At 42.3% G+C, this 24,191-nt stretch overlaps 1 protein-coding gene across 1 annotated transcript; it reads left to right on the top strand.

Moving 5' to 3' along the window:
• The first annotated feature begins 5,347 nt into the window (after positions 1-5,347).
• On the top strand, positions 5,348-6,301 carry LOC119496297 (hepcidin antimicrobial peptide). The gene is made up of 3 exons (XM_037783481.1): positions 5,348-5,647; positions 5,749-5,826; positions 5,993-6,301. The coding sequence occupies exons 1-3, from the start codon at positions 5,561-5,563 to the stop codon at positions 6,098-6,100; spliced, it is 273 nt and encodes a 90-aa protein (XP_037639409.1). The 5' UTR covers positions 5,348-5,560; the 3' UTR covers positions 6,101-6,301.
• The last annotated feature ends 17,890 nt before the right edge of the window (positions 6,302-24,191 follow it).

Below are 24,191 nucleotides of genomic sequence, written 5' to 3'. Positions count from 1 at the left end.
GGTCAGTATCTGTTTCCACGTTTGCCTGGAGGGTGGGACGAAGCCACCTGCAGTAAAAGCCTTTATGTGAACTGGAAAATACCTTTTTTTAATTTGTGTTTAGGCACCAAAGCACATGGTTGACTGATTTTCATCGAACCCTCGCTGGCCAACAGTTTCATGTCCTGCAGGCTTGTCTTTCCTTTGTGCTTTTTGGAGCTCCAAGAGCTCTCTGCCAGGAGCACGTATTGTCCACTGCCTGCTTCATATTCCCTCTCTCCCAGGTGGTTGTTTGTCGAAGAAAAAAAAAAAAGGCTGACAGAAAGAGTCTTATTCCATCTGACATACAATGCTCCTCATACTTTGTACACCACACCGACTCTCATCTTCCTTGGGCCGACATTAATAACTACACAGCATCTGTCTTGCTCGTAATAGTAGTATCAGCACAAAGGTATTCTGCTGCCGTCAAGAGACGAGGCAGAGCAATGAGCTCAGGGTTTAGTTTTGTTTTGAGCAGCCATGGTTTTGGATTCTACAGTATTTTGATCCGACTGACAAAAACTAATTCTTGCTTGCATTTGTTGAAAGACATGTTTGACTTAAAGTTTGGGAGCACGCAGGTAAAGCATCAGGAGGCGAGATTGGAGCAAATCTGATTAAAAAAAGTTATTTTTATAAAACGGTCGCTATATCCTGACAGTAGTTCATGAAACAGGTAACCTGAAAAAAAATGTGTGCCTCTGTGTCCTCCGGTGCTCCTAACGGCATCTGCAAGATTTCACAGACCGGAGGAAAACAAGCAGTAAGAGCTGATCTGATCTGAGGTCTGCTGCCCATCTGCTGTCTATGAGCAGCTGTCAATCACTCACAAACTCCGACCAAACGGTCAAACTAGGCAGCGCTGATCAAATATGAATCAATATTATGTTACGTTAATGTCTATTTCTCTCCTCAAATGTTCTCAGAATCATCTTGTAGTGCACGGTTTAGCTGTAAAATGAGAAAGTTTGTGACCTGGCAGCCATGTTGAAGATACTGTCATCAGATGAAACTAGAAAGTCACGAAGGAGGATAAATAACGCTAAATTTTGCGAGGAAAAACTGTCATAGCCATTTCCAAAGGGGTCCCTTGACCTCTGACCTCCAGATGTGTGAATGTAAATGGGTTCTATGGGTACCCACGAGTCTCCCCTTTACAGACATGCCCACTTTATGATAATCACATGCAGTTTGGGGGCAAGTCATAGTCAAGTCAGCACACTGACACACTGACAGCTGTTGTTGCCTGTTGGGCTGCAGTTTGCCATGTTATGATTGGAGCATATGTTTTATGCTAAATGCAGTACCTGTGAGGGTTTCTGGATAATATGTGTCATTGTTTTGTGTTGTTAATTGATTTCTAATAATAAATATAAACATACATTTGCAGAGAGCAACATATTTGCCCACTACCATGTTGATCGAAATCTCCCTTTAAGGTACATTTTGAACGGATAAGAAATGTGTGAATAATTTGCGATTAATCACGATTAATTATGGACAATCATGCGATTAATCGTGATTAAATATTTTAAGGGATTCACAACCCTAATATATATATTTTAAAGATTTTCTAGCTACGACCAGGAATGTCAGAGACTGTTCATATTTGGATTCTAGATGCATTTAATTCACTCAGTGAGGCCTGTTCAGTACATGAAATGGTTGATGCCCTGTTCAACAACAAGATTAACACTAAACAAAATATCATCATGGTTTAACAACTTTTCAGGCAGTAAAACATCGTGGAAAACAGCTAAAAATTAAAAAAAAAACACTCGACAGACCGAATTATATTTATGAGCAAAGCCTCTCAACTCCACGTGTGATTTTACATTGACATGACGATGCATTACCCCGCTGCAAAAGGTGCATTTAGACTCTTATTTCAGCTTGAAATCAGACATCAGGAGAATGAACAATTCCACCCTGAAACATTGCCATGGTGAATTAATTTATGCTTTATGCCATCTGACCAAAACTAAAAGAAAGAGCTCCCAGTATCACTCTGGCAGCAGCCAACCTCCCTCCCTTTGTTTTACTTTGATTGGATGAAAAACCTCTGAATGGATTTTTTCCAATCTTTGTTAATTTTCCCAACTGGTTCAAGCTTTTTCCCCATTTTCTTTTTGGTGGAATACTTGGTTCCAATTTGCTGTGTGATATTTTCCTGGTTTCTTTTCTCTGTTTACTGTGTTTTGGGGATATTTTGTATGCCTTCTCTGACTTGAACTAGGAATATAGAGTTCACGGTCAGCGCCTTCACAATCAGAGACACTTTATTGATCCATGTCGATCACTTGTACTGCTCTATTTGTAGGTTGCTTGTAATGCACTATTTGTTTTCACTTTGCCCACTTGTATTGCACTTTAACTTAAAAAATAATAAACAAATGAATAAAAAAAAATGATTAAGTACAAATGGGCCTATAAGCCAAATATACTTTTCTGTATACTTGTCAGTATGAGCCAAGTACTTTTGTAATCTTTTGATCGAGATATACTTAAGAAAGTATAATTAAGTCTTCTTGCCTTATAGGCCTACAGAAAGGTAAACTTGGCTTGTAGTTGTGCTTACTTTTTGATAGAGTAGCCTGTTAAAAAACAAAACGAAAAAAGAAATGTTGAGAATAAAGTTGAAATATTTTAAAGAAAAAAAAGACAAAATGAGAATATAAGAAATAAGAAATATGTACAAATATTTGCATTAAGACGTGCAATATATAACGAATAACCACAGTGCAAATAAGTAAATATAAACTGCTGAAAAATATGATCTATTAATTGTGTTAAATATAAATACCAGAATCTCACAATTTATTGTTTGTGTTTTGAGCAACATTATTGTTATGATGAATATGGTTTAATCTACTTTTTAGGATTATTTTTTAGGGGAATTTAGGCTTATTCTTGAAAGACATTAAGATTGACACCGTTGGAAATTCCAGTAATATATTGTGACACTCTTCTGATTCCACCCAAACCGGGGAATTCCCCACAGTCACCCATCATCAACCAGAGCTCCACACTGCCGCCTGAGTCAGACCAGTGACACTGCATTTGTCCAACGCTGTGACAGTCAGGAGCAGTATACCTCATCAGAGGCCATAGCTATTAAAAGTTCCCATGTTTATTTACACATTGACGTGTTCATGTTTTACCAAGACTGGTTGTTCCGTGTCCTAATTTTGAGGAAAGACGTAAACCCTCGGGGCGACTGTGTTTTGGGGGTGAGGAGTGTTGCGTGCGGGGGGGTATATCCGACAAGCTGACAGAAGATGAGTTGAATCTGTGGAGTGTCTTGCAGCTCCATATAAAGCAGGTAGGGAAGGACGGACGGGGGGGGGTGTGAAATGGACGGGGGCAGGAGCAGAGGACGATGATGCAACAGGGACAGATGGGGGCAATGCCCTCGACCGGGAGGAAAAGGTAGAGTGGCGCCTGCTGAGGTGAATCTGTCCGCCGTGCTGGTGCCTGTCTTTGTTTGGCCAGAAGATTCCTACTGATAGCCTCAGTGGCTGATAGGACGCACAGGAAAACACAGGCCAAACCACGCACGCTTGGAAAACCCAAAATCTAAAAGCTCTTTTTTAACTGTTTGTGAATGTCTCTTTTCTTCTTCTTTCATATGCTCGCATATTTTTTTATCGTGCTACAGTCAAACGGTGTCATAATCAGATTTCCCATGAGCTGAGTCACGCCTAGTGAAGCATGGCAAACAAAATGACATGTGTTCACCGTGAGTGGACATGATGTGCTCGTTCAAGTGGTGGATTGGAGCCCATTTCTGTCCCTCAGTCACACAGAAAACACACACAAAAAATATTAATCCTAAAGATAATGTGACGTTCTCTCTTCATGTGAGATGAACATGGGTGGATTCCAACAGATGTGGAGCCATTCATGGTTCTATTTGTTGACACTGATGTTGTGGTCACCCAAAGCAAGCAGGCGGGCCAGCGGGGTTATCAGTGAACGAGACAGACTGACGCAGGGTTTTCGCCACATGTTGTTCCACTAATTGAGTCAGCACGGGGCAATTTGGAGAGACTTTGAAGGTGTAATGAGAATTCAAGTGGCCCCTGATTTTATCAGCACGCGCAGACCACTGTTTATCAGTTTGCACCTTTATTTTTTTGCCATTTCATTTTATTGATTTTTGTATTTATTCACAGCCTGATGCTGTTGTGGAATAGTTCTCTTGCCCTGACAGGCTAATTAATCTTAAGGGTTTTATCGCCGCGTCGGTGATAAGGGGAAAAATTATTCCGACAATTTTTAAGGGTTGTGGTTTTTCTATTTAATTTGTTGGGTTGTTATTATTATGTCAGTGTCATTAAACTCACACATAATTAACATGCTGTGTGCCGGGAAACTACTAACGGTGTTTTAATGAAACAAAAGCTGCCCTTTGTCATTTCGTGTGTTATTTATTCAAGGCATATTAAACTGCAGAGACCAACGATAGATTGGGTCGCACATAAAGTCATGATATTTGTTTTTTTATTGTGTGGTAAAAGCGACCTGGAGCCATGCAACCCATCGCTGTCCACACATAATAAACCTCATCAGATCACATTCTATTCATCTTTATCTAACGCACATTGAAACACCTTGACTCTCAAATAGAGGATTTTAATCCTGGCTACTATTCCGCTGCTCTCAAAAGGGATTTAATTTGATTCAACTGCAGGTTCCTGTGTATTATGCAAAAAAAAACTGAATGTGTTGAAAATGAGGGGCTAATTATTCCATTTGAGAGGTTGTAATTACATCCTTTAGACTGAGCAATGGATATTCCAAAGTGGCTGCCTCTCCTTAGTGAAGGATTTCCTGGGTCGAAAACGAGTGCGGCTCAGTCAGCCGTGCGGTACACTGACCCATGCAGTCTTGGCCTTTTTTTTCTGCTGTGGGAATCTCCAGCGTCTCTTTCCAGTTTGTTCCAGGAATAAAAGTCACAGTTTTAGAGCTGCGTCAATAGAGAATACATATATTGTAAAAGATGATGGTCTCCACCAGCATGAACAAGCTGTTCATGTGTGGAATTATGTGTTCTGTGTGCGGAAAGTGATTTAATTTAAAAGTTCATAGTTGATTTGATATTGCTGAACAGACAGTGGGGCTCATAATCAAAAATAGATCAGATCCCCCCCCACACACACACACACCCTCTCCCCAGTGTTGCAGCACTACGGAGAGGAGAAAGGAGGAGGTCAAAACTTCCCCAGTGGAGTTAGGTAACTGCTGCCAGGAAAGGGCCAGGCCTCCCGGAGCGATGAAGCAACACCGAGCCCCTAGTGTGTATAAATACCAGACTGCTCTGCATACTCAACCATCAGACAGAGGAAGGACTCCAAAGAGCTGACAAGGGTCACCTAAGGATCTGAAGAAATCCACTTGCCCAGACAATCACCATCCATCACTGGAGCTGAAGAACATATCGAAGATATTGTGGCGCTCTTCGGTGGCCTGACACTCATGAGAAAGAAGACCTATCAACTCTGATCTTCAAAAGGATTTAATAACTGAACCATTAAATATGAAGGCATTCAGCATTGCAGTTGCAGTGACACTCGTGCTCGCCTTTATTTGCATTCTGGAGAGCTCTGCCGTCCCATTCACCGGGGTAAGAATTTGACTTAAACTCACTTCACGATGCTTATTAGCTATAAATGTTTTGTCAGGATGCTAAGATGTGGCTCCTAAATGTGCATAATTCATTAACAGGTGCAAGAGCTGGAGGAGGCAGGGAGCAATGACACTCCAGTTGCGGCATATCAAGAAATGTCAATGGAATCGAGGATGGTATGTTCAATTGACTGAATGAATTAAGCCAATTACCGTGAGCAAATTAAAATCTAAGTGGATGTGTTTTCCCCATGGAGTGCCCCGGTGCTCTCTCTCCACACGAGGGGGAGGATGAAATGCTGGAGATGAACGCTCCGCTCATGTCTCTTGTCTTTTCGCACAGATGCCAAATCACATCAGGCAGAAGCGCCAGAGCCACCTCTCCTTGTGCCGCTGGTGCTGCAACTGCTGCAACCGCTACAAGGGCTGCGGCTTCTGCTGCAAGTTCTGAAGACTCCAATGCATTGCCTGTGCTACACTGTTTTGTATCGTATGATTCATGGAAGAGCACAGGGGGGAAATAATGAAGAGATATTCTTTGTATTTATTTTGTACATTTTAATACTTTCACCATGTAAGTCTTTTTGTAAGCTCAATGATGTGCAAATTTGTTTCTAAAAATAATGACTGTGAATAAATATGTTGAATATTATACCTGTTGTCCTGTCTGTTTGATGAATCATATAAGATATTAAAGTCACTATAAGGAACTTTTAACTGGTTATGAAACAGTCTCAGTTTAATACTGATGCCTCTATATGACCAACATAAGTAAACGAGACCGTCAGAGAGAAGATCAGTTATTTCTATATAGTTATTCATCATTATACTATCATTATAACTATACTTAAGTTTACATTATTATTTTATGATGTAAACTTAAGTATAGTTCAAGAACAATCCCAAGTATACTTTATGTAATAAGTATACTAATATCAATGTACTAGTAGTATACATGTAAGTATACTTCTTCAATACTTCTTTTTAGTTTATAAAACTATACTTTTAAGTATAAACTATAAACTTTGAGTACACAACTAGTTTACATCCAAGTTGTATTTTGTATTGCAACTATAATATAAACTATACTATAAGTGAACTTATAGGCATACTGTTAGCTTACTAGTTATGTACTTGTAGCCCACTTTCTAGTTTATGAAAGTATAGTTTAAAGAATACTCTCAGTAAACTACTAGTTTAGTTTTTCGTACTGCAGGTATACTTGTAAGTTTTCTTTAAGTTAACTTACTTAGCCAAATATACTTTTCTGTATACTTTTCAATATAAGCCAAGTATACTTGGACTTTTCTGTATACTTGTCAGCAGGGCTGGATTGGCCGACGTCCTTTTGGGCCAATGTATGTATTTTTTTTCCTTTGGCCCATAAAACAGGTAAATTGACCCATTTCTTTTCCTTAATTGACACTGGGCTGGCCCAATCACATCTTTAAACACCTCACCCTTTGGGCTCTGTGCCGGGCGGCCACAGTGAGGAGGAGAGGGAGAGAGATGAGGGAGGGAGTGTAGAGTTTGCGGTAAGCAGTTATGGGCTGCCTGACTCAACATATGTCATGAGAGATGAGCAGTGCTCGAAGTGGGCCGGTACGTAGCGGTACGCAGTATTTTACTAATTTTACACCTTGGTGTACCGTGACTTTTTCATGCGTACCGGTGCTTCTCACAAGCTGCCGGTACTCTCCTCTACCCTCTCCATATCAGGTTCTCTGGGAGATTCATAATGGAGATACATAACGGTGCACAGTATTTGCGTCGTGTGAGTTCCCGAAAATGCCAGAGCCGTTTTTTTGTCCCAGTCCAGCCCTGCTTGTCAGTATAAATCAAGTATACTTAAGTATAATTTTGTTAAGTTCATCTCTGATAAGTACATAAAAAGTAATCTGAAAGCATACTCTCTTATTTTAACTTTTAGAAAAAGTATACTAATAGCAGACTTGAATAACCTTCTTTTTTGTGAGGGAAGTGTTTAACAATGAATATCTATAACTTTCATACTCTATAAACATCTGTTTCTTTCTGTTCTCACTTATAAATACTTTACCTAATTATTATTCAATTGATATACAATTTATAAAGCATTTTGCCATTTACTGTAGAAGGTCTAGGTCTAGCAGGTCTTTCCTCTTTAACCAGGACACTTTTAAAGACATCTTTCATTGTTAAGATTTGTTTTCTGTTAAACTCTCATCTTTCTCTGAATTAGATATTTCTGGCCTTCTTGTGTCTTAGCATTGTGTTGTGAGTGTGTTCTCAAAAGACTTTCTGTTGTGCTGCTCAGGAAGTGAAGTGGAAGTCATGTTTCCTGCAGTTTATTCGGGGTGCAGTAAATAGAAGAAGTGACGACGGAAGCAGTTTTACAGTGAAGGCAGGTGGGGTCGACTTCTAAGCTGGTGCCAGGGTCTGAAATTAGCACCCGCCACCCGCCAAATGTGCGTAAATTCCTGGCAATGGTGGGTGAAATCATCAGGCACTTTGTCACACAGGGAAAACGCTAGTGATGGGAATAGAGAACAGTACTTGTCCGCTTTCTTGGCATCTCACGCCTCCGGGACTATCGATTCCTCTTATTAATGCTTTCCGACAGTTACGCATGCACAATGACGCATACGCACGCCGTATCGTGTTTCAGATTGTTTTGGACCGGAGACACAGCGGAGAGAAAAAAAAAGTGCTCAAAAGCATGGCGCTACTAAACCTGAGGGGACGCATCCTATTTTTCCCTGATAATGCGACATAGTGAACAACAAATCCGTGCTGAAATCAGCAGGATGAGAGTTAGTAACGTTAGCTGTTAGCAGCCGGTGGGCAGCACAGTCCAGACTGGATAAATAGCGGAGCTACTAACGTTAACGGAGGTGCCATTGAGTTATTATTATGAGGCGTTCATGGTCTGCTCAGCAAAATGACCATTAGGTGAAGGTAAATTACAACGTCATCAAATGTAATCTCGTAAAATAAAGTTTTTGGTGAGAAATAAATCCAGTTGTTTGAAGGAGATGTTTTCACAGTAATATAAAAGGGAATTATGACCTGTTTAGCTTCCTAACAACTTACCAAGATGTTATTAATCAAAGCAAATATTTAAATAATCTTAATCATTTGAATTGTGTTTTTATGCACATAACCACTAGAGAAGACAATAACAAAGTACAATACAGTACTGTGTAGAGTAACAGGGCTCCCCCAGAAGCTACGGTGTAATTCGAACACTGTAATTTACCATGTATATAATGTTTTTATGTTAAATATATCAAACATTGAATGACATCAGATCTAAAATGTTATTCCTTCATTTAGCGTAGAGATTTCAAAAGTGGCAGATAAAATTTCTGAGTGGCAGACAACAGAAATTGTTGTCTGCCACAGTGGCAAGCAGCGAGAAAAGTTAATTTCATTCCCTGGCTGGTCTTTTATTGCAGATCCTCATCACGACAAGACAGAACGTATTATCTACATAAAATAGCAGCCCAACTTGATTATTATTTACAGTGGCCTCTGGTATCAGCACGGTTCCACAGCATTAACACTGTTGGGAGGCAGAATAATAGAAATCTAGCTACACATGTAACCTGTCTGATCTGTGAGAGCAGAGATGCTCCTCCAGTATCTGTGTGAAACATATTACATGTAGTGGAACACTCATCAGATTACCAGTATCGACAGTGTGCCCTCTGCTTGCTCAGCTAGTTATTGCAGCTACTACTGGTGAGAAAATAATCAGTTAACTCAAAGATCTGGCTCGCACTATTCCACCTCAGAGAGCGTGATATCTGCTACTGAACCACGGCAAATCAAATCAATCAATAAAATAACAGAGAAAAGAAATACTATTGTGTTGTAAGAATTCCCATGAGGTTTTTCACAAAAAAAAAAAGAAAAATAGGCAGCAGAGATTGAATTCCCTCTCTGGATTATCAATTGGAATTTTATATCACGCGTGGACTGTCAGGTATAACAGTAAGAGGGTTGCTCACATGAATGACTGGCGTGTAATTTTCCTTTTCAAGATGTGATCATCGGTGAATCAGTGTTTTGTTTTTTTTCCTTGCTGATTATGACAAGCTGTGTGTGTCGTATCGTGTGTGTTTCGTTGCCGCTGTTGCTTTTCATTAACTAACTGCTGAGGGCAAAAACTATTTTAATACATAAAGTATTGTTGGTGTTGTAAACAGATACTCTAGGTTGTCATAATGTCACTCCTTGTATGTTAGAAGGAGAAAATGTTTGCATGTGTGTGCTACGAAAAAAAAATAAAAAAGCAGAGGCAGTCACCATAGCTGAACAAAAAAAGAAGAGCACCTCATACAGAAACACAATACTCCCCCGCAAGAACAAAATCACACAGACCATCAAAATTGAGAGAAAAGTGAAGGACTGAGTTCTCACAAGCTGTGTGACACTTGAAAGGAGGTAAACATGAAGCGTTCTACTGTTAAAGAAAAAACATTTTATGCCAGTTTGCAATTTACTTCCTTTTTTTATTCATGCCTCGCAGCAGTACACAATATTTTGCAATAGCCAAAAAGATGTTCCATGTGGTGTGTGTGTGTGTGTCAGGGGTTAAAATCCAGACACAGTGAGTGTAAACACATTGCAGCAGTGACATACTAGAATGGCACTCGGAGAGCGCAAACCTCCGCCCCCCCTCTCAGTGCAGCTTGCGCCATCATCCACGTGTATATTTGTTTATGTTGAGATCAGCTGTACGTCTGTCGTAAAATACTTCATTCAAACTGGACAGAAACAAAGTAAAAATCACCTAAACTGTCGTCGTTACTCTTTACAGCAATCACCAAGTGTGCTTTGGTCCAACTCAACTGTGATTTCACAGAGTTTAATGTGAAAAAATGGCGATTCTACAGTAAATGGCACCGATACCACTTTACTTTACTCAGCCGGCGCGCACCAGCCCTCACTTTCATTGCGCCACGGGGTTTTGCTTGTACCCTCTGACTCGCGTGTGCGTTAGACTCCTTGGTCCGTGTTTCAAGACGGGTCTGATGGGTTGCAGACATCGCTCACACCCTCCAGCTGGCTGTTAACGACGGTCTTTTGGCACAGAGAAGTACTCGTATCGGTACTCGGTATCGGCGAGTACCCAAATGTAAGTACTTGTACTCGGCCTGAAGAAAAGTGGTATCGGTGCATCCCTAGAGAAAACATATGGGTCTGGAGCCCCAGAAGACCCCCCCCTCCCCCATGCTCCGCCCCGATCATGTGTTTTCTGTTTCGGTGTGATCTCCAGCCTTCGACTGTGTGGATGTGCAGGTCGGCCAATAGAGACACTGATTTCACTGTGTTTGGAAATAAAGAAGAGTTTAGAAATGTGTCTAGCGTCTGCCATCACCCTGTTAAATGCAACATCACGCCATCAGACTACTTACCGCAGCATCCCTCTCACACACATTGTCTTTTTTATTTATCCATAATGGAGTGAATATCGCTTCGGGCTGTCTAAGAGGGAACTTGTGTCATTATGTGCTAGCAAACATGGGACTGCTGTCAGTCCGTACAGTGAGAGTGGGCATCAACAAACAAATTGCATTCCTACACGAGTAGTGTCAGAGCCCTGTTGTATTATTTACAGTTTTTTGTATTTGATTCTCATAGCAAAATCACATTGTGTTTTGCCTTTTAAAATGTTTGATATGCATTAGAATTATAGTTATTAGTCATGTTGTAGAATGGGCTTTGAACCATTTTGACTCTTTGTCCTTCTCAGTCTGTCCTGCTATTGGACAATTTGAGTGTGTCCTAAATGTGTAGGCTTCAGTGAAGCAGGATGGGGAGCAACATTTCCTCTGACCAGATTGTAGACTGTCTTTCAGTTATTGCCAGCGGAACTGGTCCGTTTTTGATCGTCCATCATTGCATATATGGATACATTTTTGTTTATTTTTATTTTTCGTGGAATAAACTACTTTTCACTCACAATACGAGCCTCATCCTTGAAGCTGACCAAGGAGAGTGAGCGTCTGCAGAAGGCATGTGGATGTGCGACACGGTAGTCTACATGAGTCAGAACCCTTTACATCCTGCTAGAAGTGGCGAGGACGGTTTATAACAAGCTGCCACTACAAGTAGATTGAGGTGAATTAAAGTAACCCTGCTTTGAGAGCTTTTTTTTTTACTAAAAATGTTTTAAAGTCTAGTAAAAGTCTGATGTTAGATGCATTTTGAGTGAGTAATATAAATGAAAATAAATTATCTGACTGCTGATTTGTTTATTTCTAACTTTACCCTGATTGATTTTCTTTCTTTTTTTTAAATTTAAAAATACTTTTTATTCCCCTGCCTTCTTGGTTGCCCTTCGTTTTAACACAGTGTGAGGCTTGGTACGACTACATCCACTACAGTTGAGTCTTTAATTTTCCTTTTACAAAACGATAATAAAAAGTCATGTTTAATAAGAAGTATGCAGTATATAGCCTGTTAGTAGCCCCCCTGTAGTCTGACAGGCCCGCCTGAGGCTGCAAACCATCCACACAATGGAGGCGTGTGTAAAAACAACCGGTGTTGGTGCGTCGTTAAAATCCCTCCTCCAGCCTGTAGAGGCAGCGCTGAGTTTAACTCTAACACTCACACACCTGCAGGTCCCCTCTCGGCTACAATTAAAGTAAATTCACCAGAGAGTTTTAGTAGGATTTAATGCAGCAGTGGACCTCCGCAATGTCCCCTGTTGGCTCGCAGCTGAGCACGGACACACACGCACGCACGCACGCACGCACACGCACATTGAGAGAGTTTTGACAATTCACAATTTTCATGATAAGCAAGGCCTTATGATGGGTGATCATTTTTTTAAATCGCCATGTCTTCAGTGTATCGTCATGCACACTCCAGAGTAAAATTGCAACTGACATGCTTCAACATTTATCATCATCTAACAACAGCCATTTGTCACTCTTCTCACATGATGGATTCATGTGAAACAACATTTCGTTTTCACATTTTGGCCGGATTATTTGTTTTTCAATCTGTTTTGTGAGTGTCCGTATTAATAGGAACGGTTAGATGTTTTATTTAGCTGATAAATGTTCATCACTGTGGTGTAAATATACTGCAGACAGATGATGTTTATCAGAAAAGCTCTACCTGTTTAATACATGTTGAAAACATAGACTGTATATAAGAAGTGGACGTAGTCGCCGTGACATCACCCATTGGTTTGTGGACTGACATTTTGAAACCTTGAGTTTGGCATTTTGGCCGTTGTATGGCGTTTAATTAGTTTCAAAACCCGAGTGCGCACAGAACAGTATCCGCGAGCGGAAAAGCATCTGTGTGCACAAATGCAGTACCACGAGCGCGGGGCTGTGATGAGCGCTCGCTCGACCCTCTCTACGGGCTCGCAACTGCTCAACTTGCTCCCTCGTCAAGTTGACTTTTGAGACTTTGGAGGCGGGGATGGAGAGGACAGTGGCTGATGCGTCCGCTCTTTCATTGGTCACTTTCAACACCTACAGTCTCTGACGGCGAAGGCAGAGTATAAATAATTCATGAACTCGTGACACCGTTGTCCAATCATAATGCACAGAACACCTGACCATCCACACCTCCAAATATAACAATGTTGTATCTTGTGCTTTTTTTCGGATACTGTTCTGTGCGCGGGTGGCTTTTGATACTAATGAAACGCCATACTGTCGCCATCTTGTTTTTTTGCAACCAGAAGTGATACGAGAGGGTGGAGCTGAGTACAACCGAACACTGAATAAGATATTTTTAGGTGACCGGAAATGTTACAATTAACTTCCATGAAGTGAAAACACACTGTGAAAGGGTTAAAGTTGTAAGACGAAAACACGGACAACTTCTATACAATCAGACTTCTTTTTGCAACCAGAGGAGTCGCCCCCTGCTGGCTGGTAGAGAGAATGCAAGTTTAAGGCACTTCAGCATTGGCTTCACTTCTCAGGCCCGGAGGTTACCCACTGGTTGAAAAGCTTTAATCACTATTAGTTTAATCAACTGGCACATGAGTAGTAAAATGAGTTGTTCTCATATATAAAAAATAATGCAGATTAGCCTATTACATCAAATGACGATCCAATTCAGAAAAAAATAACCCTATTATATGGGCAGACAAATGCCAGTTTCTATTGGAAATACATCAAGTAAAAACAAAAAAGCTTTTAAAATGCCCTTTCATTTAAGTGTCTGGTGAAATGAAAAAAGGACTCAAAGGGTAAAATGAAAACCTGGCACTGTGCACTGGTTATTTTAATCCAGACCTGTGCCCTCCTCGAGAGGTTTTTCGACCCAAACCTCAAATTATTCTAGAAATCAAGTGTCTGCCAAAGGTAGACAGCTGCACATCATGGGGCTACTTCTCAGTACTCAACAACAGGCCAGAGCAGCAAGAGCTCAGTCCAAGCTCATCCAATAAACTTAATAAAACCAGCACACAGCTTTTAAAATGCCCGTAATGGTCAAATGCTCGAGAGGAGAAAGAAAAAGAGCCATCAAAAAGAAAACCCAACATCGTTGAGTGCTAACACAAAACTCCAATAAGACATTTTAATGACACAAGAAAGACTGAATGCCATGGGCATAACAGGCACAATGATCCTTGTGTTGTCTCATCCTTGATAGCTTAGCGGTTCCACTTCAGGCAAGTTTGTTTATTGGATTTCATTCAAATTAAAGTTACCTCATCGAGTGTGATAATGCGTGTGTGGAATTTTATGTGGAAGTGCTGAAGAGGCCACTTCTAGGTGCAGTCAAAGGTTTCAGAGGCATTTTGCCTGGAGATCGGGCTTACAGCCGGCAAGTACAATCAGCAAACAGTGGAAAGATCAACAGGCAGACATGAACAGCTCAACCAATGCACAACTAAATGACGTGGAACTCTCTCCTTCCTTCCCTATATACTGGAGTATGACAATAAAGTAGAATAAATTAAATGTGTCTCTTAGTTTGAGCAGTTTACAAGTAAATATTTGTGTTGGTATTCATACGGAACTGACATTGGAGCGTGTTTCATGACGAACACAACACGGCGTTGCACGTCGTCAATGTAAACAGCTTTGAAGGAATATTGTCTTTTTCGGAATAAAGGCAAAAAGCTGAATATTTTGTGCATGTGAACGTAGTAAGTGAGCCAGCATGCACGACCCTGAAATCAAAGCAGCTGAATGGAATTCAAACATCATTAATTTTATTATTTACACCTGTGCTTCTCCTACTGTGACAAGTTAAAATGTCTTTTGTGAAAAAGGCCTGTTGGTTTAGTCTGCAGATTCATTTTAATTATGCAGATTGCAACCACCTGAGAGAGTAATGAGTGTGTTGGTGTTTGCGGTGTTTATTTCCAGCTCTGTTCTGTGATGTGTTTCTGACAATAGGCCTTTTTTTTTTTTTAGCAGAAAAAGCACAGATGTATTTAATAACATTTGTGATGGCTGCATTCCACTCGGGTGAGGTCCTGCTATTGTGCATGCCGGCTCACTGTCACGCTATCACGGCTTGCTGGGACACTTAATGGAAGTGAGCCATAGTTAAAGACATTTGTTTCACCTGAGCTTGTCATGCTATGACAACTAGAAATGTGTGCTGAGAGAAAGGCCTCGAGGAATCAAGCCATCGATGATTTCATTATTTACACCATATGCTTTTTTTCTACTGTCACATGGTGAAATGTCTTCTGGGAAAAAGGCCAATGAGATCATAAAGTTGTTCTATTAAATTTATTGGCGACAAATAGTGCAGCGGTTATTTTGTCTAGATTCTAGTTTCAGTCGGAGTTGGTGATCTGACACCTGTAAAACATTTTTGGAAGCGCATCCTCTCTCCTTGAACCTCACAAATGCATTTTTGAAGTCTGACGAGATGGATTTTCGTGTGATCTTGTGATATTGCGAGAATCCAGCTGCTGTGTGAGGTAATCTCCCCTCTGGCTCTCAACAGTTTTGTCCCAACCCAAAGGATGGCGCACAAGAATCCGGCACAAGAAATGCAGCCTTCTTTCGCCTTAATTTGGAGTAACATAACAGGTGTGTCCAAATCATTGTGCACCAGTCAGTAGTTTCATGAACAAATGAACATCATGCTGTATTGAAGAAGACTTTAAACTAGCGATTCAGACCATAAACTCATGTTCACAATGTTTACTGAGGTAATAAATCAAGTGAGAAGTAGGCTCATTTTCTCATAGACTCCATTACAATCAGACTTCTTTTAGCAACCAGAGGGGTCGCCCCCTGCTGGCTGTTAGAGAGAATGCAGGTTTAAGGCACTTCAGCATTGCATGGCTTCACTTCTCAGTTCAGACCCGGAGGTCACCAACAAATACATCACATTACATCCACCAATGAAAAAGCCACTGCAGTAATGGAAACCAGCCATTAGCTCTTTTTTTTTCTCCTTCTCAGTAGCCTGCATATGTTGTTGCTTTACAGATAAACCAAATATTGCTGTTTTGCAGCAAACAGCACCAGAAAAACGAGTCGTTACAAGTTTACAGGGATATGCCTTTTTTAGCGTCTGTGAAGATAGACCGTCTCATTTAGGATGGAGGCGCCGCCATCCAGCCCTGTAAATGGGATGCAGCAACAAAGTGAAGACTGATGAAGGGAAATAGGGAGTATATTTGATGTACTGGTGATGATTTGTAGCCATTCACAACTCTTGTATTACATTTTAAAAACGTACATGATTTAGGTTTTTGTTTGTTATTAAAAAGTGAATCATTCCCAAGAAAGCTGTGTGTTTACTAGGGTTGTAACGCTATCAAGGCATACCGTGGTATATGGAAGATGACCGTTATCATATCGTGTACATTTGCTTATTTAAGGTATTGAAAGAAACAGACATAAGTGAGTGTGAGTTAAAGGTAAAGACAGGAGCAGCCTGGCTGCTCTGTTGCGCACCTACAGTAGCATATATGTTCATTGTTAATAATCAAAGGACATTATTCTAAAAGCTCACAGCTGATGATATTTTTCATTTAGTAGTTAATTACACGCTTTAGTGCTGCTAACATGTAAACTGACATGCTTTAGTTATATGACATATTGTAGTTGGATGCAATTTCTTTTTTTTTTATCAGGTTTATAATTCTGTTCTCATTCATTTAAAGCTTCAGTAGGCAGAAAGCTTTTGGCATCATTGGGCAACAATTCCATAATAACCTTTCAGCATATTGTAATTCAAGTGTTCTGAGAGAAAACTAGACTTCTGCACCTCCTCACGGCTCTGTTTTCAGGCTTTAACAAATCTAGCCCGTGACGGGAGACTTTGGCCAATCACAGGTCATTTCAGAGAGAGAGAGCGTTCCTATTGGCTGTGCTCCGGCTGATGGGCGGTGCTTGGTATTCTCTCAACTGATCTCAACATGGCTGCCGGGTCACAAACTTTCTCATTTTACAGCTAAACAGTACACTACAAGATGTTTCTGAAAACATTTGAGGCGAGAAATAGGCATTACAGTAACATGATATTGATTCATATTTGATCAGCGCTGCCTAGTTTGACTGTTTGATCGGAGTTTGCGAGTGATTGACAGCCGGCTGTCATAGACGCAGCTGGACAGCAGACCTCAGATCAGCTCTGATTGGTTGTTTTTTCCTCCGGTCTGTGAAATCTTGCAGATGCCATTAGGAGCACCGGAGGACACAGAAGCATATGTTTTTTTTTCAGATTACCTGTCTTGTGCACTACTGTCAGAATACAGTGACCGTTTTATAAAAATAACTTTTTTTAAATCATATATGCTCCATTTACCCACTGCAGCTTTAAGGGTCGTTGTACCTGATACTACTACTACTACTACTACCACTACCACTACCACTACCACTACTACTACTACCACCACCACCACTACCACTACTACTACTACTACTACCACTACCTCTACTACTACTATTACTACTACTACTGCTGCTACTACTACTAATAATATTATTGTATTACCGTATACCGTGAAAGCGCGATATTTTCTGAGATGGTTATCGTACCGTGAAAACCTCGTACCGTTACAACCCCTAGTGTTTACACTGATCACTGAAACACTTTGATGTTAGAAACGCTCAATACTTTGATGACAGAATCTCCATGAAACATATATTCTCTGTATCTATATCAGACAGACAGTGATGCAATTCCAGTAAGATCATCGTACAGTTAATTTAAATCTTTTAATCTAGTGATTTTTGTTTAATGTGAGCTGGATGTGATACGTGCCGTCAGTGGGGGATTCAGCTTGAACTAAAAGACCATCATCTGCCTCAAACTACCTTTTAGTCAAATCCATTTTCCAGGATTAAATTCAGCTGTATTTTACACTTGTGATATTGCCGGCAGTGTCATGAAGGTAACTATTTGTCATAATTATGGATCTGTGCAGTGCTGCCTTAGGCTAGAGCCACACTCCACGGTGTGTGTGTGTGTGTGTGTGTGTGTGTGCGTGTTAGAGGAATGCCGGGATGACCTGAGGGCTCTGGAGACCTGGTGTGATTTAAAAAGACAGGGATGGGAATAGACACAGTTGCTCTCTCACTCTCTTCCCGCCCTCGATTGATCTTGCTCAAAGGCCGAGAAGAGAGAACATGTTAATCGACTCCATAGTTGCTGAGAAACAGCCTCCCCCATTCCCAAGCTTTTGGAGAACATTTAGAAGCCTGATACTATTGACCAGCGGCCATCATTGAGATTCCACCACCTCCGCTAAAAGAAAAGGCTCTTCTTCCCGCTGCCCATATCGCTTCTCCTCACACCCTGTGTAATGCATCACACCGCACCATTTGCATTTAGATCACCCCCTTTTTTTTTTTTTTTTTCCTGCGCTGCACATTGTGTGTGTCGGGATCCGAGTCGATACTGTGGTGGGCTCCTAAGGAGAATGGATGGAGCCGGTAATGAAGGCGAACCACCAACACAAACACGCCGCCCGGCCGTTCCTCTGCCCGGCGCCGTGCAGCACCTGGAGCCGTTAGTTTTAATTAGTGGAGGGGAGTGATAGGAGCTCCTCTCCCCTCCCACCCAGCCGCCCACCCCCTCTGGTGGAGAGCAGCTGAATACTGATGCGCCCTCCTACTGCTGCGCATTTGGTCTTTCCTTTTATTATCGCTATTTAATTAATATAACAGATCCGGAATGACTCATTCTACCACAATGCTCATTACATTGACTCAAAAGTGATTGTTTGTTTGGATGGAAAAATAAATAATCAGGTCAACATAATGACGAGCTCGGTTGAATTGGTTAATTAAAGCTGTTGTTTTTTTCCTATTCTGGTGCCAGTTGCTGTGATACAAATAGTCAACACGTTCTCATGCCAACTTGTCACATACTGCCGCTTTGTCACGCCACTTGGCGTCACTTAAGGATTAGGCAATAAAACCCAATTAGTTAGGTTTAGGAACGAACTACATGGTTGGGCTTTAAACTACTACGTTTGTACAGTGAAAATGACACCTGACGTTGTGAACACGGGACGCGAATGAACAGCTGACGAGTGCACGAGACAGGTAATCTGAAAAAAATCATGCGCCTCTGTGTCCTCCGGTGCTCCTGATGGCATCTGCAAGATTTCACAGACCGGAGCAAAAACAACCAATCAGGGACGAGCTGCAGTCTGCCATCTAGCTGCCGTCTCTGAGAGCCGGCTGTCAGTCACTCACAAACTCCAATCAAACAGTCAAACTAGGCAACGCTGATTAAATATGAATCAATATTCTGTTACTGTAATGCTTATTTCTCTCCTCAAATGTTCAGAATCATCTTGTAGTGTACGGTTTAGCTGTAAAGTTTGTGACCCAGCAGCCATGTTGAGATCAGCTGAGGGAATATGACATAAAAATAAAAAAATGACCTGTGATTGGTCAAAGTCTCCCGTCATGGACAGAGCCATGAGGAGGTGCAGAAGTCTAGTTTTCTCTCAGAACACTTGAACTACAATATGCTGAAAAGTTATTATGGAATTGTTGCCCAATGATGCCAAAAACGTTCTGCCTACTGCAAGGTTTAATGGAAAGCCCGTTGCATTTCATAGCGGCACTAAAGGGTGCCTTGTGCGGCGGTATTGAACGCTGATGGCCGTGACAAAGCCTCGGTATTTGACGCCCTAGAATGAGAGCGGGCTGAAATAGTAGTCCTTCGAATATACAGCACCTTGAAGTGTGAGGCCTTTAGAAATCTGTGTTGGCTGCAAGCGAGAAAAAAGTTGAGAGAGAATGACAAATGGTTTATCGAGTGGGCAGCTCTCCACAGATATTTCATGGGATTAACCTCCTGACAGCTGCAGAAAGTTGAGCGGTAGATTCCCGCGTCCGTAAACACCGCCTCCCCTCTCTAACCCCGCTCTCAAAACTGATAAGACCTGTAGTCACCGACACTGCTCCGACACTCCACCCACACACTGCACAGACGCCATGTTAGCTGGAGTAGAGGAAAAGCAACTGCACTGTCCTCTAAATTCAGGCAAAAAAAGGCATGAGATTAGCCGGTAGGCACTGATAATGTCTTGTGATATTTCCGAAAACAGTATTGCAAATCTCCTGTTTGTCTAATATTACAGTTCCTATGATGGCTCCTCCAAGCTTTATCTGTTTCATTCTTATTCAAAGCTGCATTTGGAGGATTTGGTTCCTGATAGAATCGCTCCGCTCCGCTCCAACCCCCCCCCCCCCCACACCCCTACCTCCCCCCTCTCCACTGAGGCATATTCCATGATTTACATTACCTATCAAATCTTCCGGTCCCTTGCTGTCAAATACTCAACACAGCCTTCCAGCCTACTGGAATGGCTTATAGGCTCTACCTCATCCTCCAAATGCATGTATGCCAAACTGAGGGGGTTGAGGGGGAGTGGGGAGTGTGGGAGGGAAGGGGGGCGTCTGCAGAGGTTTTGACGGACTTATTTCTGAAAAATAAGTCCAGTGTTTTGGAAACCGGTAACACTCTGCCAGTCCCATTGGTATGTAAAGTCCTATCTTGGTTCAGACATGTGGAACTTTTTTTTCATTTCCCAGGGCTTTCTTGAGTCCCGACCAAACTGTGGAAATGTATACAGCGTACGAATACATTGCAAAACTACAGTATGCTCCGACTTCCAGCCTGCATTGGGATTGCATCTGAAGCGAAGCACAGCCATTTGGCCGGCTTCTGGCACAGTTTGCGGCAGCAGGACAGAATATACCCCTTGGCAATGTTCTCTCCTGGATTGTTAACATACAGTATACACACTGTATATCTACATATATGCACACACACCTGCGTGCACGTATACTGTACACTCTTACATCACACAGCATCCTTTAAATATCTCCCAAACCCGTAGTCCCCTCATAAGCAATATTGTGCATATCCATGTGTTGAAATCTACATAAATCATGTCAGTGTTACTCAGACTTAAATTACCCTTGGGAGGGCTATGTGTTTGAGTGCCGCGCAGCACCCCCTGGTCCACGTTGATTATATCAAACAATATGCAGCGCGACTGGAATACATAAGGAGAGTGGGCGCATCTCCCCCCATGGCTGAACCGCGCATGAAGCCGCTTTATCTCAGGGCTCAGTTTAATACGCCAGACTTCGGAGGAGCCACCCTGGGGTGGATAGATAGGGCTTGTCATTGTTTTACTGGCTCACGCTCCACTATGGAGCTGTATAGGCTCCCCTGTGTGCCTCCAGTCGATGTAACAAAAATCATACGACATGGATTTGTCATTCCGGCTTTCACACACGTTCCATCACTTACCGGCCAATGAGCGCCGAGACACCAAAGTGGATGTCGTTTAGTGTCGCTGCATAAATGTAACTGTTTCAGATCAGCGTGAACGATAAAGAAAAAAGATAATGAGGTTCTTCGCTTGACCTCGAAGTGAAGCTCTGTGAATTGGTGCATGTTAATCCTCTATTGTAACGACTTATAGAGTCATACGTGAATCATATTGCACAACTGTGACTGCGTGTCCGGAGTTGAGTAGTCAAAATTAGTCCTGGATTTATGTAACATACTAATACATGGAATATACATTGCTTTGTGATCATGCATCGGTGCATTTCATGTAATACTATAATGCCTTAGATGACTTACTTAATCTGCTCTCACTCTCTAAAGGTCTTTCTCTGCTTTCATTCACATCCATCACCGTGAATGGCCGGTGGCCTGAAACAAGCCGGCCCTCATATAATGGATGGTTCCGATTAGTCGCCTCTGTGTGTATGCTCGACAGAGGCCTGGCGAGTTGAGCGCTGTGAGGCTGGTGATTTGTAAGGTCACGTGTGGCGGTACAGCGGGGACGGATATTAGCAGGCCCTCTGGAGTCCCAGGAGAGCTATGCATCCTGCTGACGCCATCACATCTGTAGGCAAATGTGCGCGCGTGTCTACTGCTCCCCCCCTCCCACCATCTCCAATGCCACGGCTCTTGCACAAATAACTTCCTCCCGGACTTAAAAATGAGCTGGGTTGCACCATCCATCGATCGGGCGTTCCTCCTCCTCCCTCTCCCCTCCCCCCACTGTTGGCAAGGTCCTCTCTCAAGGCACTCCTCATCCTCCAGCGTGCTTCCCTGTTACATAAACTGCCCTATGCTATTTCCTTTTGGTGGAAATGCAATTTCATTTCAGTTGAATCCAGATAGCGCACAACAAGAAAGTCTGGATGAGTATTAAAAGGAAGAAAAACAAAACATGATGGGGAGTTTCTCTCAAAAGCAGCAAAAGCGGGAAAAAGGAAATTCTTTGTTGTGAAAATAGGTCAGAAAACAACAAGGATATATTTTAGTAAATAGTACATGTGCTGACTTGTGGCCAGCTGAATATATGCGTAGCTCATCTCTTGTGGTGCTGACACTCCAAGGATGCTCCAGACCAAAGCATTATGGGAGAGGAGTAAAGTGCATTTGAAGCTACTTCTGGAGGAAAATCATCCCTAATTAAGAAAACCCTTGTCTGGATTCTTTGCTGCGCTGCGCTGTCATATGCATACGCCTCCCAAATCCCTTACATCCTCTTATGTAATTCTGAACTGATTCCCTAAGAGAAGGCCTTAGAGGGATTTTCTAAGCACCTCTTGAAAGCAACACGTTAATGATAACGACACGGAATTATTTGTTTTTCATGTCACCTTAGAGGGATTTCAAGGAAGGTATTTCTGTTTGTTCTCTGAGAAGCTACTGCTGCTTAATCCATGCTTTGTTGTATGCATTATGTGTGTGTGAGTGAGTGTGGGTGTGCGTGATGACTCAGCACTTTCGCGACAATTACAATCATCAATAAACTTGTTAGAACAGCTGTCTTGTCATCCTCAGTGCTGCGGGGAGGGTTCTCATCAAAAATCGATCACGCAAACTTCACACGGGGGTAGGGGGGTGGGGAGGCCTCCAACAGGTTCCTCCTCTCTCCTCTGGGTGGAAATCGGGTGAAGACGGCGACTTGAAGAGGAGTTATTTATTAGACAAACATGCAGCATCTCCCCGTCCTGCTGATTCAGCACTCCAGCAGCGCTCTGGAGCATAAATCAGCAAACCCGGACTTCATCCCCCAAACATCCATCCTTCCATCCATCCATCTATCCCTGCTCCTGGCCCCTCTCAGGGTGTGGAGTATGCGCAGGCTTTTCCAAGGCAATTGCATTCCCAGAGCCAAACGGTAACCGCATGGCACAGCTGGGGTAGGGGGGTCCCCCTTGGTCCCAACGGTCCCCTAAATGTGACTTTCCCTCGAAAAACATCCCGTCTGTGCTTGCCACTGTGTGGCGAGGTAAATGGAGAGGAAAAGAGTTTTGGGAAGGGGAGCAGAGATGCACCCAGCTGTTCCCCCCCGAGCCGGAGGTATTGTGCCAATCCTGGCTCTAGTTAGTCTACCATGTTAATCCACTGCCATCACACCTATCCTCCCAGTGCCCATCCGCCATAGCTCACTTCACAACCTGGAAGACTCCTCTTTCAGCCAATCACGGGCAGAGGCAGGACCAGTGGCCCACTCCATTTGAAAGGCAATCAAATGACCACAAATGGCAGGTTTCCTCCAAGCAGTCCAGTTCAGTTCATTTTTCACGTCTCCATTAGCAAGAGTTGTTAGCAAAAGCTCCATTCTTGGTACCACCTCGGCCGAGGTTTCCAAGCGAGCTGAGCCGATACTAGAAGGTGGAGTTAAAACACTCCAGACCACTGATTGGTCAGAGAGAATCATCACTAGCGCGATGCGAGACATCCTGCATAAACCCGCCATTTTTAAATAGCCAAGCTACCGTCAATAGCGGTAATTATAATAAAAATGTATAATTCACTTGATCCAGATTAAAAAAAAATGGCAGCTCACAAAACTACGCCTACAACTGACAAAGTGCAGACGTTCCTCAGTTTGGTTGCCATTGAGATGATTCAGCAAGTCTCCCGTTGAAGATGATGTCACTGCAGTTACGCGCGCCATCGCTACGGCGATCAGCTGAGCATCCCGCACTGAGGAAGTACTATCTTCAGTGGAAACACAGCATAGAGAAAAGGACCTGAGTCGAGTCGAGCCGAGCAGAGCCGTACCATGCAGTGAAAACACGGCTAAAGAGACACAGAATTAC

Source organism: Sebastes umbrosus, chromosome 11 (genome assembly GCF_015220745.1).
Source record: "Sebastes umbrosus isolate fSebUmb1 chromosome 11, fSebUmb1.pri, whole genome shotgun sequence".
Taxonomy (NCBI): Eukaryota; Metazoa; Chordata; class Actinopteri; order Perciformes; family Sebastidae; genus Sebastes; species Sebastes umbrosus.
Note: the sequence above shows the minus strand (reverse complement) of the source record. Positions and strands in the feature narration are given on the sequence as shown.

Excerpts from the sequence above, each read along its gene's own strand:
- LOC119496297 (XM_037783481.1), top strand. The coding sequence starts at position 5,561 with ATGAAGGCATTCAGCATTGCAGTTGCAGTGACACTCGTGCTCGCCTTT. Across the intron at positions 5,648-5,748 it reads CTGCCGTCCCATTCACCGGG|GTGCAAGAGCTGGAGGAGGC; the intron begins GTAAGAATTTGA and ends ATTCATTAACAG. Across the intron at positions 5,827-5,992 it reads TGTCAATGGAATCGAGGATG|ATGCCAAATCACATCAGGCA; the intron begins GTATGTTCAATT and ends CTTTTCGCACAG.